Below are 13,566 nucleotides of genomic sequence, written 5' to 3'. Positions count from 1 at the left end.
GAGTGTGGGCCAACCTCCTCGCATTCTAGTGATCACATCCATTTGGAGGCACAAAGGCAGTCACACTCGAGCATTCCCGACTCCATGCATATAGTGACAAGAGCTCCACCAACATGTATATCATTGAAGAAGCAAGTGATTCAAGACGTGAACGCAGCCCGCTTTGTGTTACCCCCGATGAATGTATGGAATTGGAAGTTATTCAGTCGAAGACCCGAGACATTATATGCAACACTGCTCACAACCGGCCGAGAAATCAGAGAACAGAGAACCACACGGGCGCGTGGAAATTACCCACGCCCGTGGGAAATTCAGCAAGGGGCGTGGAGCATCCACTGCAGTCGCCCTGATTCCACCCCTATCTAAAGCCAATTCAGCCCCGATTTTGGTATTCTTTTCTCCATCTTTTCCCCAACTTGAGAGAGGGGTTTCGGCTAGGTTTTTGAGGGGTATTGGCCTCAGTTTTGGAGAGGTTCTATGGCTCCAACATTGTCATCCCGAGGAAGAAGGCTGGTGAGAGCTTCCGTCAGGCGCATCCCATACCGCACCCTAGGGAACTGACTGATTTAGCAGAGATCACAGTCATCGACGATCGGCCTCATCGAGAGCTACGACTACGTTTTCACATCCGATTTTCGATCAGTACGGTCCCACGGAGATAAACCCCCAGCGGACACTATGCAGGAACGGACGTATTCGCCTTTGAACTCATCATGCTCAACTGACGGGATGATTGGTGAGTCTCAACCTGAACGCCTGATTGCATGGCGATCTCCCCAGAGTGACACCAGGCCGAGAGCCGTCGCACTGAGTGAGCGATCACTCCACCCAGCGCAGAGCCAGTGCCCAGGCGCGGGTAGGTGAGCCCAGGCACGAGTATCCCTTCCTCCCGACGCGATAGACCTCCATCGCCCGCCTCATGTCATATAGGAATGGTTCATCCGTCAGGATACTGCCGACCGTCGAGCAGCGAAGCGCCATGAGATCTCAGCCCAGGCTTCAGGCTGGGGACCGCCGACCAGCAGCCACGCAGCCTGAGAGCCCACTGAGTCCTCAGAGCTCATTGCAGCTAGAGTGCAGGCCGCGAGGTTATTTTCCTCCTCCGGGACATGAACAGATAGCGACCCAGACCTGGGACTGCATGGGACGATCTTCAGACTCACCACCGCATTGACTAGAAGACACTAGTAGAGTTCTTGCACCTGAAACCATTTTTCCTGGGCGAAGCATCATGCGAGTGTCCCTCATCTTTACTCGATTGCCTGCCTCCTCCCTACTTTTTGCTCTTACTTATTGCTTTTAATTGTTGAGAACTGAATCATTATCACACTTATCATTGCTGATACCCACATAGCTAAGAATCGACTCAGCAGTTTATTCCTCATCCCTGTGATTTTACCCTGCCACCCGAATTATTATTTCGACAAACCCGTGCACTTGCGGTATATACGCAAGGGGACCTTGTCATGGCTTCTCTGGACATCCGAGAAAAATACCAAGTGTTATACACGCCCGTGCGGAAATTCCACACAGGTGTGGACATTCACAAGCCTAATTCACAGGGGTAACTGCATGCCCCTGTGTTTTCTCGGGATGGAGAGAACTCCTCTGCAGAGTTTCACACGGTTTTGTCGAAGTAATAATCCTGGGTGAGCGGGGTCGAATCCACAGGGAGTAGGGAGTAAAGACACTTGTATATCCCGCAAGTGCACGGGTTTGTCGAAGTAATAATCCTGGGTGAGCGGGTATCGAATCCACTGGGAGTAGGGAATAAAAACACTTAATTCTCTTCTTAGCTATGTGAAAGATCAGTAGTGATAATTATGCCAATGATTCAATTCTCAAAAGTAAAAGAAACAAGTAAGAGAGCACGAGTAAAGGAGGAGGTGAGGCAATCGATAAAGATGGGGTACTCGGATAATGCTCCACCTAGAATAATTGTTTCAAGTGCAAGAACCCTCTATTATGCTTCTTAATCAATGCAATGGTGAGTCATGGAAACCCTTAATTACATAGTCCCAAATCTAAGGTCAACTATGCCTAACTCTATACATGTCCCGGAGGAGAGATTAGATAACCTCTCAACCTCGCACTCGCATAGAGTTGCAATGAGCTCTAGGGATTCCAAGTGATAAATCTCTTCCTAGATTTAGACCTAACCCTTTGGTCCAGGCGGAAGGTCCCTAGCCACAATTAAGCCTTAGATACTAAGATCACCTCAACGCTTCACTCTATTGCACGCGCAACTAGGCCCCAGCGGAGGTTCATCCCTTAGACCATTCACTCTATTGTGGCCGCAAAGAACTCGAGGAACGGAGGTAGAATCTATCATGTCGGAAGGGAAAGGGGACGCTCCTGTACCTCTCGACTCACCCTCTCAACTCTCTCCAACCTAGCTTTGTCTAACACTCATGGTGTGTCACTCACTCACAAGGTTACCAACGAGAACTCTCAACCCTAGTGTAACTCTAGGGGAAATGTTCATACAATCAAGCATTCAAGGTTGGAACTCACAATAAACATTAATTAATTGAAAGCATAATAAAGAGATTCAATAAAACAAATACATCCTAGGGTTCACAAATACCCAAGTACCCACTAGGGGTTTAGCTCTCCATGGAGCTAAGTACAATTAAAGAAATAGAATGTAAAAGTAATGAATCCATAGAAAACCCCCTCGATGGTCGTGTCGATGGTCTTGTGGAGAGTCCTCTACTCGTCACAAGGGATCCTTTGTCCGGTCTAGGATACACCTCGCCGGATCGGTGCCGACGAAAGCTCTCCCAATAACCTTCTTCCAAACGACGCGCGATGTCGGAGCCGTAGAACCTCTCCAAAACCCTAGCCAATACCCCTCAAAACCCTAGCCGAAGCCCTTTCGCAAGTTGGGGAAAAGATGGAGGAAAGAATACTAAAATCGGGGCTGAATCGGCTTTAAATAGGGCTGGAATCGAGCGACTACACGGGCGTGGATACTTCACACGCCCATGTGGAATTTCCACACGGGCGTGGATAATTTCCACACGCCCGTGTGGATTCTCTGAACTCCTGTTTTCTCGGCCGGTTGTGAACAGTGCTGCTACAGTACTTTGCTACAATTTTGCTGCATTGCCCTGCCTGAATAGCTTCCAGAATCCATACTTTCATCGGGGTAACGCAAACAGGCACACGTTCACGTCGTGGATCACTTGCTTCTTCAATGATAGGCAAGTTGGTGGAGCTCTTGTTCTATGTGCATAAGTCGGAATGCTCGAGTGTGACTGCCTTTGTGCCCCTCCAAATGGATGTGCCAACTAGAATACGAGGAGGTTGGCACACACTCTAGCATCTCACACTTGTCCTATGTCTTCGCGTTTGAACTTTAGCTAGATCTCCTCCAAAATAAGTGCATTATGATCCACATTGGCCTATTTCCTACATACTCGGCCTCACAACCCTGCATGCACGAAAGTAACATAAAAACACACATATTAGTGTAAAAACCCGAGAAAAGTAATGCTCAACATAAGGAATGAACTCTTCGCATTCATATCGCACAAGCACTTATCATCGGGATACGCAAATGTGACTGCCTTCGTGCCCCTCCAAATCATTGTAATTGCTTGAATACATGGATGTTGGCACACATTTTCGTATCTTTGAGCCCAACTTGTGTCTTTTCGTTTGTTCCTTCTAAGATTTCATCAAATAGTGCATTCACGAACTACTTTGGCTTCTTTCTTTCATATTTGGCTCAACAACCCTTCATGCACAAAAGTAACACAAATACACATGTATTAGCGCTAAATCCTAATAAAAGTAATGCTCATCGTTAGAAAAGAATACTTCATATTACTAATACACAAGCACTTATCAGGTTTCCTACATCTCACCAAAACCCAGTTAAGGTCAGTTAATTAAGGCACTAAACTTAACCAATATAGGCATAAGTATTGTGGACATGACAAACCTGACCAAGTTCATCACGTCTTAGGATGGCCATGCGGTACAACTCAATGAGTATTCTGGTAAAAAAATTCAAAATTAGTCCTCATTATCAAATTGTCAGCAATACATGTATATCTCTTAGCTCTAAAAGCATCAAATTTGAAAAATTTTAAAATTTCTTCATGCAAGTAAACTTTAAGATGATTACTGGGAAAACAAAATTTTGAAATACTATTTAGATCTCCACTTCCAATGCACTTCAATTAATCTTGCCTGTTGGTGCACCATTGTGTCCATATTACAAACATACGGTATTATATGGGCATTAACTATTCCTCACTAATAACGAATCCAAAAAAATCCTAAGACTCAGTATAAATAATATTTGATAACATGATCAGATTCACATAACAATAATTAATCCTTTTTTCTTCTAAATTTCTAAATAAGTCTAATAGGTTGCTTAAGCCAATGGTCACAATAAATTAAAGCGAAATGAATCATAAACAAACCTTTAAAATTCTTGATATGAGCAATGAATCACAATGTGGATTTGTAGCAAATCGAATAGCACAAATTATAGGAAAAACAAATACACAGGCCATAACATTATAAAATGTAATTACTATGGTAGAAAGGCATAAGAACGCAGTTTTGAAATGAACACCTAAGCATAAAAAATTAAGTTGCCAAATGAAGCGTAGTCAACAGTGTAAACAACTAGGTCGAATTATAACTTTGTTACAATTGAGCATACCTTTTTTAAGATCAGCAATGTCAAGAAGCTTGACAAGATCAACATGATTTTTCAACTTGTCTTCCATATGTCTATCACCCCATACTAGAACTATTTCATTGTTTGCTTAAAAACATAGTCAAATTAGTGTCCACAGAACACAGTAAACATTAAAAGAATGAAAAGCAAGATGTCTGCTCATGGGTGAACCTCATCATTGCTAACAGGGACAGGATCATGCACAAGATTGCCAAATGTCTCAAGCTTAGAATCAAGCGCAGCCTTCACCTATTGAACCTTAATCTCCTTCTCCGCAGTCAATTTGTAGTTCCCATTAGTGTTGTTTATCATTTCCATCACATCCTCCTTCACCTGCACCAGTCAAACAATCAAAAACCCTATTAGCCCCCAAATCACAGCTTAGAAGGGCAAAGAAACCCATAATTTTGAGACATGCAACCTCGTTATTGATTTTGTTAAAGTCTTTTCTGAGATTCTCGAAGTTGATTGATCTGCCAAAACACCAACATCGAAATGAGAAGAGTTAACCACAGAGCTAAGAAGAGAGGAAGTGGGGGATGCATACATTGTCGCCATTCTTTGTCAAGGTTGATCATCTCGTTGATAACCTCGACACTGGTGAAACGGTGGCGCTGAGACTCGTGGATGCGCTTGGAATTGAAGCCTTTCTCGGTCCTAAAGATATTGATATTCAGCATCCCTTGCGTCATGGTCAATGAGGAAAATGCGCAAATGAGTCCGCCGACTTCTTTGAATGCTGATGCCGACCTCTTCTATTATTATTGTTAAAACATAGTATTTTAATAGAACTATGGGAGTATATGAGCAAAGATGAGGAAAAGAACAGTTAACCTCAAGGGTGTTGCTCGCCCTGGGTGATGACCGGAAAGAAAGAGTCTCAGCTCTCGGAGAAGGCGGAGATGATGGCACAGTTATGATGGAGAGGGTTGAGAGAGAGAAGGCAATCATCTCTGTTATGGATCACCTGAAATAAGAGTACGGATCGCCGGATCTCTTCACCATGGTGAAGCTCTCCTTGACCATCAATTTCTCCCACCACCTTCCTGAGATTAATGCCGTTCGATGAGTTGGTGGAGGAAATTAGGGTTTTGGTCTCATCATCGTCATCGTCTTCATTGTCGCAACTGTTAAGGGTGGGAGAAGAGGTTTGGTTGAAGAGATCGGTGTGAATCTCATCATCATTGGAGAACCAACCGCTATCGCCAGAGGAGGAGCTGGGTCGGGGATTAGGGTTAGGATTTCGGCAAGAGTCGATCTTGCGGGCGAGGAAGGGAAGGGAAAGGGAGTCATGGCACTTAGATCTCTCGATATCTCCTCTCTCGGGGTCGCCGCTCAAGCAAACGAAGAAGGCCGTAAAAAGCATCATGTATGAAATTTAATTTTTGTATGCGGTTAATTTAAACCGGTTTTAAAAATGGAATGATTTCTTTATTTTAATTATGGAGCCGGTTTTAAAAAACCATCTCTTCATGTCTGCCTCTAAAAAATTAAATTGACTTAGTGTAACTCTTCTCATTCAATGATTTATTACCCAACTGCTGTACTTCATGCACTAATTGGATCTTGATAAACAGTTGAGAAAAAACAAGGCACTTCTCAAAGCTATCTATGTAAATACTTTGAGTCTAATACTTACTATTCTAATTTGCTTACATAGCTATTTAGACTCTAACCTTCTTACTTAGATTTATCTCTGAAGATAGTTAGTGTCCCGTACCTAAAGCTTAGATTTTTTTTTCACTGATGCTTAGATTTTAGTATTACTTGGTTGAATATACGTAAATAAATAATTATAGTTTGACAATTATTGTTCAGATTTCCTTACACTATTGATTAGATTGTGCTGCTCCCCTCTTATAATTTTCTATGTAGATTCTTAGCAATTTGCATTAACTGGTTCTCATGATATCATTTAGGGCAACTTTACCATTCAGGTTCCATTACATCATTCAGGCCTTCTCTATTTCACCTATTTAAATTCCGCATGATAACTGTAGATAGCCAAGTACTGCTCAGTTTTCTTTAACTTGGACTTTTGTTTAAATTTCTTTACTACAACTTCCTCCACAAGTGCTTTCACTCTGTCACCGTGAATAAGCTTCCATGAGATGAAATTACAACTATATCAGGACCTTCATGTACTTTACACTAAAATAATATACTTCTCATTAATTGTCATATAGTTACTTGCATAGAAATAAAAAGAAATATTTTACAAAAATTAGATTAAACATTGTAAAAAAGAGACCCATAAGTGAATAAATATAAATGTTAAATTATGCAATAAGAATGTGCTTGTTTGTCTCACCTGTCTTATGACATCAAAATGAGAATATTTACCCTGCAATAACATTTTTTATTATATAATTTTCATTAATAATTATAAGTAAAATGTATTAATCTATCTAGCTTTATTTAAAATTGGGCTCATGTTAATCCAAATTATTAAATTATAAGATTCTAATAATTTATGGCGGACCCAGGAATTTAATTCAACTTGGGCTTAAATAAAAATCAATGTTCTCATCTTCGTCACTCTTTAATTTTCCGGCATTTTTAGCCCAACAATGGCTTCTCCTCAGCCCAACCACAACCAGTGGCAGAACCATAACTCATCCGTATTGGGGTTGAAGTCAACTGCTATCATTGTAAAGGATGTTTAGAACAATTTCTCAAATTTTATTAAAACTTGAATTTTAGTAGTTTATTAAATAAGAAAATATTTTCATTGAAATTTTTTAAGATTGTCATACTATATTATTAATTTAATTTTTTTCTTAATTATTAAAAAAATAATAAAGTTTAGAACATTTTTTATTTTTTTATAATTTTAAAAATTTCGGTGATTTTTTTTAAAAAAACTTGTTTTTAATTACTAAAATTACTAAAAATTTAACATTACAACCTCTTGGACTTGAACCATGCTGGGCTCCTATCATCCTACTCCCACAAACCACTCAAACACATGCCCACTATATATTCATCAAATACAAATAAAATATTATAAAACATTAATATTCATATAAAAAAATCTTAGGCTTAACCCTTCTCGAATATTATTTTTTTAAAATTTTCTGACCCGCTTGCCAGGGCTGCCACCGATGTGGATCCATCCTTGATTTATGGATAATGATATAGAATTTTAATTATATTAGTTTTTCAGTTTTTGATTTTACATGATCTGATCTTTAAACATAGTTATTGTCGTAATTACTTGAAGACAGTCCTTGATTGCTAAAAAGGAAATCCCAAATTGAAGAAATTGCCTGCAATGAAACAATAATCAAGCACATCTTTTATTCTTACTAGCTTCTCTTATTTTAATAGCTTCAAATTGCTTGTGGTCGTGAACAGGTTTTCTTTAAACGTTATGTGATTCAGTTCTATACGCATTAGACTATGAGTGGAATTCTGAAGAATATGATTATATACGCCCAAAAATTATCCAACTTGGTAAGTGTCACGGCCCTCCCGATCGCACCAATGATCACCGCGCGGCGCTCGTCACACCACCAAGGCGCCGAGCCAGCCTTCAATGCCTAGGACCGAAATCAGCCCAAGAACTTGCAAGCAACCATGCCCTATCAAGTCAACAAGGTTAGTAAACATGCAAACACAAGCATAGACATCATGAAGGGTCCAGGATGGATCATCCGCACATCACACCAAGGCTACATGAAGAAAACCGCACAAGACAAGAAGCTTGAGAGAAAAACATAAACTCTCAATGTAAAGGATCCGAAAGACACCACAAGCCAACAACACACAGCCAAGACCTTCTCTCCACCAAGAGATGAAGGTGAACAAAGCCCTAAAGAACAAGCTTCTCTCCCAAGGAAGCTCAGCCCTTTACTTAGTCTCTAGCTGCCCATATGAGAGGGAGGAGGCGGGCTATTTATAGCCAAACACCCTCCAAAGAGAAGGGAACCGACCCTTCTAACTTGTGGCCAAGAATCATTCAGCCGTCTCGTCACAACTAACACACTGCTACAGTGCTACAGTACCAAAGAAACACAGTTCTACAGTGTTCCAGACTCAGCCGGCCAACGCGCCGCATACTCCCGGTCAACTAACGCACTGTTCACCTGATCGGTAACGGTCTCGGATCACCGGGCCAACGCGCCGCATACTCCCGGCAGCGCGCGCCTATCGGCCCTCGGGTGCCGATACACTTCGGTAGTCTGTTAATTCTCGGCCATTCCTCTCGGTAAAGACCCACGGTAGCGCGCCCATGCGCCTCGTATCATGCTGGCTCATGGCTGGCTAAGAGCTCCCGCTCCGCCTGCCCTATCTGTTGACCGACCGTACAAGTCCATATCGACCGTACTGCCGATACTAACGCAGATCTGGCTCCTTTTGGCCCATACTTAGCCAAATATCACCCATCCCGGTTCCTCGGTCATGATCCCATTACCACGCGCATCTTGCCCCGCACGTTGCCTAGCGAGCACTCGGTATTGCGCGGCACCGTGCCTGCGCACCTCTCGCTCGGCACTCCCGGTTGGGATCCCTGATCATGTGCGGCCGCTCCCCGCACATAGGCCACCGGACGACTAGTGCCTCATTTGGACTTGGATTTTGACCCATCTTGGCTTCATCGGTCATCCTCCCTCGGCATGGACCTGCCCACCGCCGAGCGCATAAGGTGAGACCCTTACAAACCACCCCCACTAGAGAAAGTTCGACGCCCTCGTCGAACGGGGCTAAGGGTTTACATTAACCTTATACGGCCAAACTAACGCCAATAGTCGGATTTTCCCACACGGAATTTCCAAAGAACGTCTTCTTTGGCTCGCACCGTTTTAAATTTCCAACTTAAGTTTTTATCACCAAAAACCAAGTGGAATATGGAGGTTCATCACCGAACTCCAATGTCATCGGTCCGTCGATGATGTCTTGACGCCATAACATGGAGAATCCGTTCGCCATGTTAATTACCATCACAGCCCACTAGCACCCATGCTTCTTTCGTTGCCAACTCAGGATAGTAAGGTCACGAAGCTTGCCCTCGGCCAAACAACCCGCGCCCGTTCCCGCCAAATCTCAGCCAAGCACACCGCCTCGCCTTTGCCCTTCTCGGCCGGACAAACGCGCCCATGCTCGCCTTTTCCTGCGGCCTAGCGAACACTTGCCTCCGCCAATCAAGCTCCCCCTACTCCCATACGCTTTGCTGCAAGAAAGGGGATTACATAACCCAAAATTGCCATAAAAGAGCAATAACACATGACAACAAAAGAGGGACTGCCCTCATGGTTACATAAAAACAAAGGCATCAAAACATACACCATTCAAAAGAGCATACACACATACATAACCCTTTTGACATATTAACATCCCGATGCCCTCCTAAGCGTCTAGATATACGGGCTTCGTTCTCTGTCCCGCCGTTCCCATCATGCCGAACCCAAGCGGACAGTGGATTCCTTGGAGGATGGGTCGCTCCCATTGCGGCCACTCCGAACCGGTACGATCGCCATGTTCTCCTCCGAATCTCGTGGAGCCTGGCTAGGACCAACACCATCACGACGGTCAGGGGAAGGAAATCTCACCGCAAGAGGATGAGAACCCTCTTGGGTTTCCTCCGTTCCACGAGCTCTCTCGCGCTACCAACGTTGTGTCCTAGCCCGCCATATATTGGCTCTCATAACTCTTTTCCTTGGCCTTGTCGTTTCTTCTTGGACTCTAGACGACCTCGAAGACGGAGTCGTCCCTATCTCGGCCCTAAGAGCCTGGACTTCCGCAGCCAAAGTGTGCATAGATTGCTCCATCATGGCTCCGTGAAGGTCTAGTTCCATCAGCCTTGTAAACACGGATCGGATGGGTGCTTCATCGTTACCATCGCCGAAGCAACCAAGCATCTCCACGAACCGCATCAGCGTCCGTTCGATGAGTTCCACGCGAGCCTCTAGCTGGTCCAGTCTCTACGTTATTGTCCGAGCCATTCGAATAAAAGCCTTGTCTTGTTTCTTCGCCTAACAGCAGCCTGTTGCCGTCAGCTTGTCTCCTTTGGTGGGGGATAAAGGCTCTGATACCAGTTGTCAAGGCCCTCCCGATCGCACCAACGATCACCGCGCGGCGCTCGTCACACCACCAAGGCGCCGAGCCAGCCTTCAATGCCTAGGACCGAAATCAGCCCAAGAACTTGCAAGCAACCATGCCCTATCAAGTCAACAAGGTTAGTAAACATGCAAACACAAGCATAGACATCATGAAGGGTCCAGGATGGATCATCCGCACATCACACCAAGGCTACATGAAGAAAACCGCACAAGACAAGAAGCTTGAGAGAAAAACATAAACTCTCAATGTAAAGGATCCGAAAGACACCACAAGCCAACAACACACAGCCAAGACCTTCTCTCCACCAAGAGATGAAGGTGAACAAAGCCCTAAAGAACAAGCTTCTCTCCCAAGGAAGCTCAGCCCTTTACTTAGTCTCTAGCTGCCCATATGAGAGGGAGGAGGCGGGCTATTTATAGCCAAACACCCTCCAAAGAGAAGGGAACCGACCCTTCTAACTTGTGGCCAAGAATCATTCAGCCGTCTCGTCACAACTAACACATCGCTCATGCTGTTACTAGCATCAAAGAAACACGCTTCTACGATGTTCCGAGACTCAGTCCCCGAGCCACCATCAGGATGCGCTACAGCTGCTGCCAGATCGCATCGCTCACCCGATCGATAACGGTCTCGGATCACCCGGCCAACGCGCCGCATACTCCCGGCAGCGCGCGCCTATCGGCCCTCGGGTGCCGATACACTTCGGTAGTCTGTTAATTCTCGGCCATTCCTCTCGGTAAAGACCCACGGTAGCGCGCCCATGCGCCTCGTGATCATCTTCGGCTCATGGTGGCTAAGAGCTCCCCGCCTCACGTTTTCGCCTATCTGCTGACCGAGCCCGTACAAGTCCATATCGGGCCGTCTTCTGGATACTAACGCGATCGGCTCCTTTTGGCCCATACTTAGCCAAATATCACCCATCCGGTTCCTCGGTCATGATCCCATTACCACGCCGCATCTTGCCCTCAAGACGTTGCCTAGCGAGCACTCGCTGACATGCAGCGACGCCGTGACTGCGCACCTCTCGCTCAAGACTCCGGTTGGGATCCCACGATCATGTGCGGCCGCCTCCCGCACATAGGCCACCTGGGACGACTAGTGCCTCATTTGGACTTTGGATTTTGACCCATCTTGGCTTCATCGGTCATCCTCCCTCGGCATGGACCTGCCCACCGCCGAGCGCATAAGGTGAGACCCTTACAGTAAGCTTGTAGATGGTCCCAGCATGAATGTTCTTTAAATAAGTTCAAGGTGGTCTATCACAAAATTGTAGAAAAATATTAAATAGAAATAATAAGAACAAAATTTAATCAGAGAATTTCATTGAAACAGATGGCAAAATTAGTATTTGTTTAATAATATCATGACGAGATTATACACATCATATTTAATAACCGTTTTTTTTGTTTGACACGAAATATTACATTATAAAACCTTAAATTAATGGGAAAACAGGGCATCCATGCAATAATATTATTTCTGTTTTTTCTAATTTTAATTTTATTGGGACTACTGCCATACAAATGCAGTTCATCAAGATCAAACATTGGAACCGGATAATTTACACAATATTTTTTAGTATGACATCTCCAATAAACAGAAACATGACAAACATTTTTCACGCTGGTTGCTCTGACACCAACAAATCCTTCACGGGATCCAGCTTGAAAAATGAATTATTTTTTTCAAGAACTGTACTAGGCCGCCCAAGTCCAAACATTTGGCCGGCTGCTCTTTGACTAAAACATTCGCGTCACCTCAAACCAAATGCAGCAGTACATTTTGTTTTTACTTATCCTGCAGAACATTTTTAAACAGGCAAGATATCTTAACAGGAAACAGCACCAAACTTTTTTTACATCACTCTTATATAGAGTCCTATGATAACTACGTGTTGGCTAGGGTGTATCATAATCAAACATGCTCAATAATAAGGGCCACGTTCTGCGGTCTGACATCACTCTGGCTGGTTGGTTTGGTTCATCTTCCCAGCTCAAGATGGTGGAAGTAAGTAAATTCGTTTCGTTCTCTTCTTTGTTGGTTTTCTTTCCATGTTTCTATACCCAAAACAAAAACGCTAATGGTCTGTATTTTGTTCAGCAAAAAGGTGGTGCTCAAAAATTTTTGGCCATGAATGATGAGAAAACCAAACAGAAAGCCATGGAAGCTGTTGCAGATATCTATGGTATGCGTACATCAACATTTGTGTTCATATTTTTTTGAGTTTTGAGTTTCTTTGATTGTGAACTAACATGTGGATGTGTGTTCAATGAAACAGGGATAAACTCGATCGCAATTGATCTGAAAGAGCAGAAGATGACAATCATCGGAGAGATGGATACAGTTGCCATTGCTAAAAAGCTGAAGAAAATCGGGAAGATCGATATAGTAACAGTTGGACCTGCTAAAGAAGAGAAGAAAGACGAGAAGAAAGAAGAGAAGAAAGACGAGAAGAAAGAAGAGAAGAAAGACGAGAAAAAGGATGAAAAGAAAGTGGAAAAAAAGGATGAAAAGAAGGAAGAGAAAAAGTAGTGAAAGGTACAAGTATGGATGTTTTGCAAGATAAATCTTAAATCATAGTTATATCTGTATACCTGTATGCGAAAAGACGTGAGGCAACTAGCATATTTGCAGCGGGCACGCATGCTCTGTGACTCATTGCATCTCAGCATGAAATAAATTTTAATCAATGATCAAGAAAGCCACAAGACTACGAATTGGAATTCTTTATTTCTGATTGGTGGCATCATGCCTGCAGTCAATAAAAGCATAATGACAGCATTATGATAGCTATAGTTGCC

At 43.5% G+C, this 13,566-nt stretch overlaps 1 protein-coding gene across 1 annotated transcript; it reads left to right on the top strand.

The window, feature by feature from the left end:
- Window positions 1-12,888: 12,888 nt before the first annotated feature.
- On the top strand, window positions 12,889-13,495 carry LOC120257089 (heavy metal-associated isoprenylated plant protein 39-like). The gene is made up of 2 exons (XM_039264711.1): window positions 12,889-12,950; window positions 13,044-13,495. The coding sequence occupies exons 1-2, from the start codon at window positions 12,896-12,898 to the stop codon at window positions 13,295-13,297; spliced, it is 309 nt and encodes a 102-aa protein (XP_039120645.1). The 5' UTR covers window positions 12,889-12,895; the 3' UTR covers window positions 13,298-13,495.
- The last annotated feature ends 71 nt before the right edge of the window (window positions 13,496-13,566 follow it).

The sequence above is a fragment of the Dioscorea cayenensis genome, unplaced genomic scaffold (genome assembly GCF_009730915.1).
Source record: "Dioscorea cayenensis subsp. rotundata cultivar TDr96_F1 unplaced genomic scaffold, TDr96_F1_v2_PseudoChromosome.rev07_lg8_w22 25.fasta BLBR01001851.1, whole genome shotgun sequence".
Lineage (NCBI taxonomy): Eukaryota > Viridiplantae > Streptophyta > Magnoliopsida > Dioscoreales > Dioscoreaceae > Dioscorea > Dioscorea cayenensis.
Note: the sequence above shows the minus strand (reverse complement) of the source record. Positions and strands in the feature narration are given on the sequence as shown.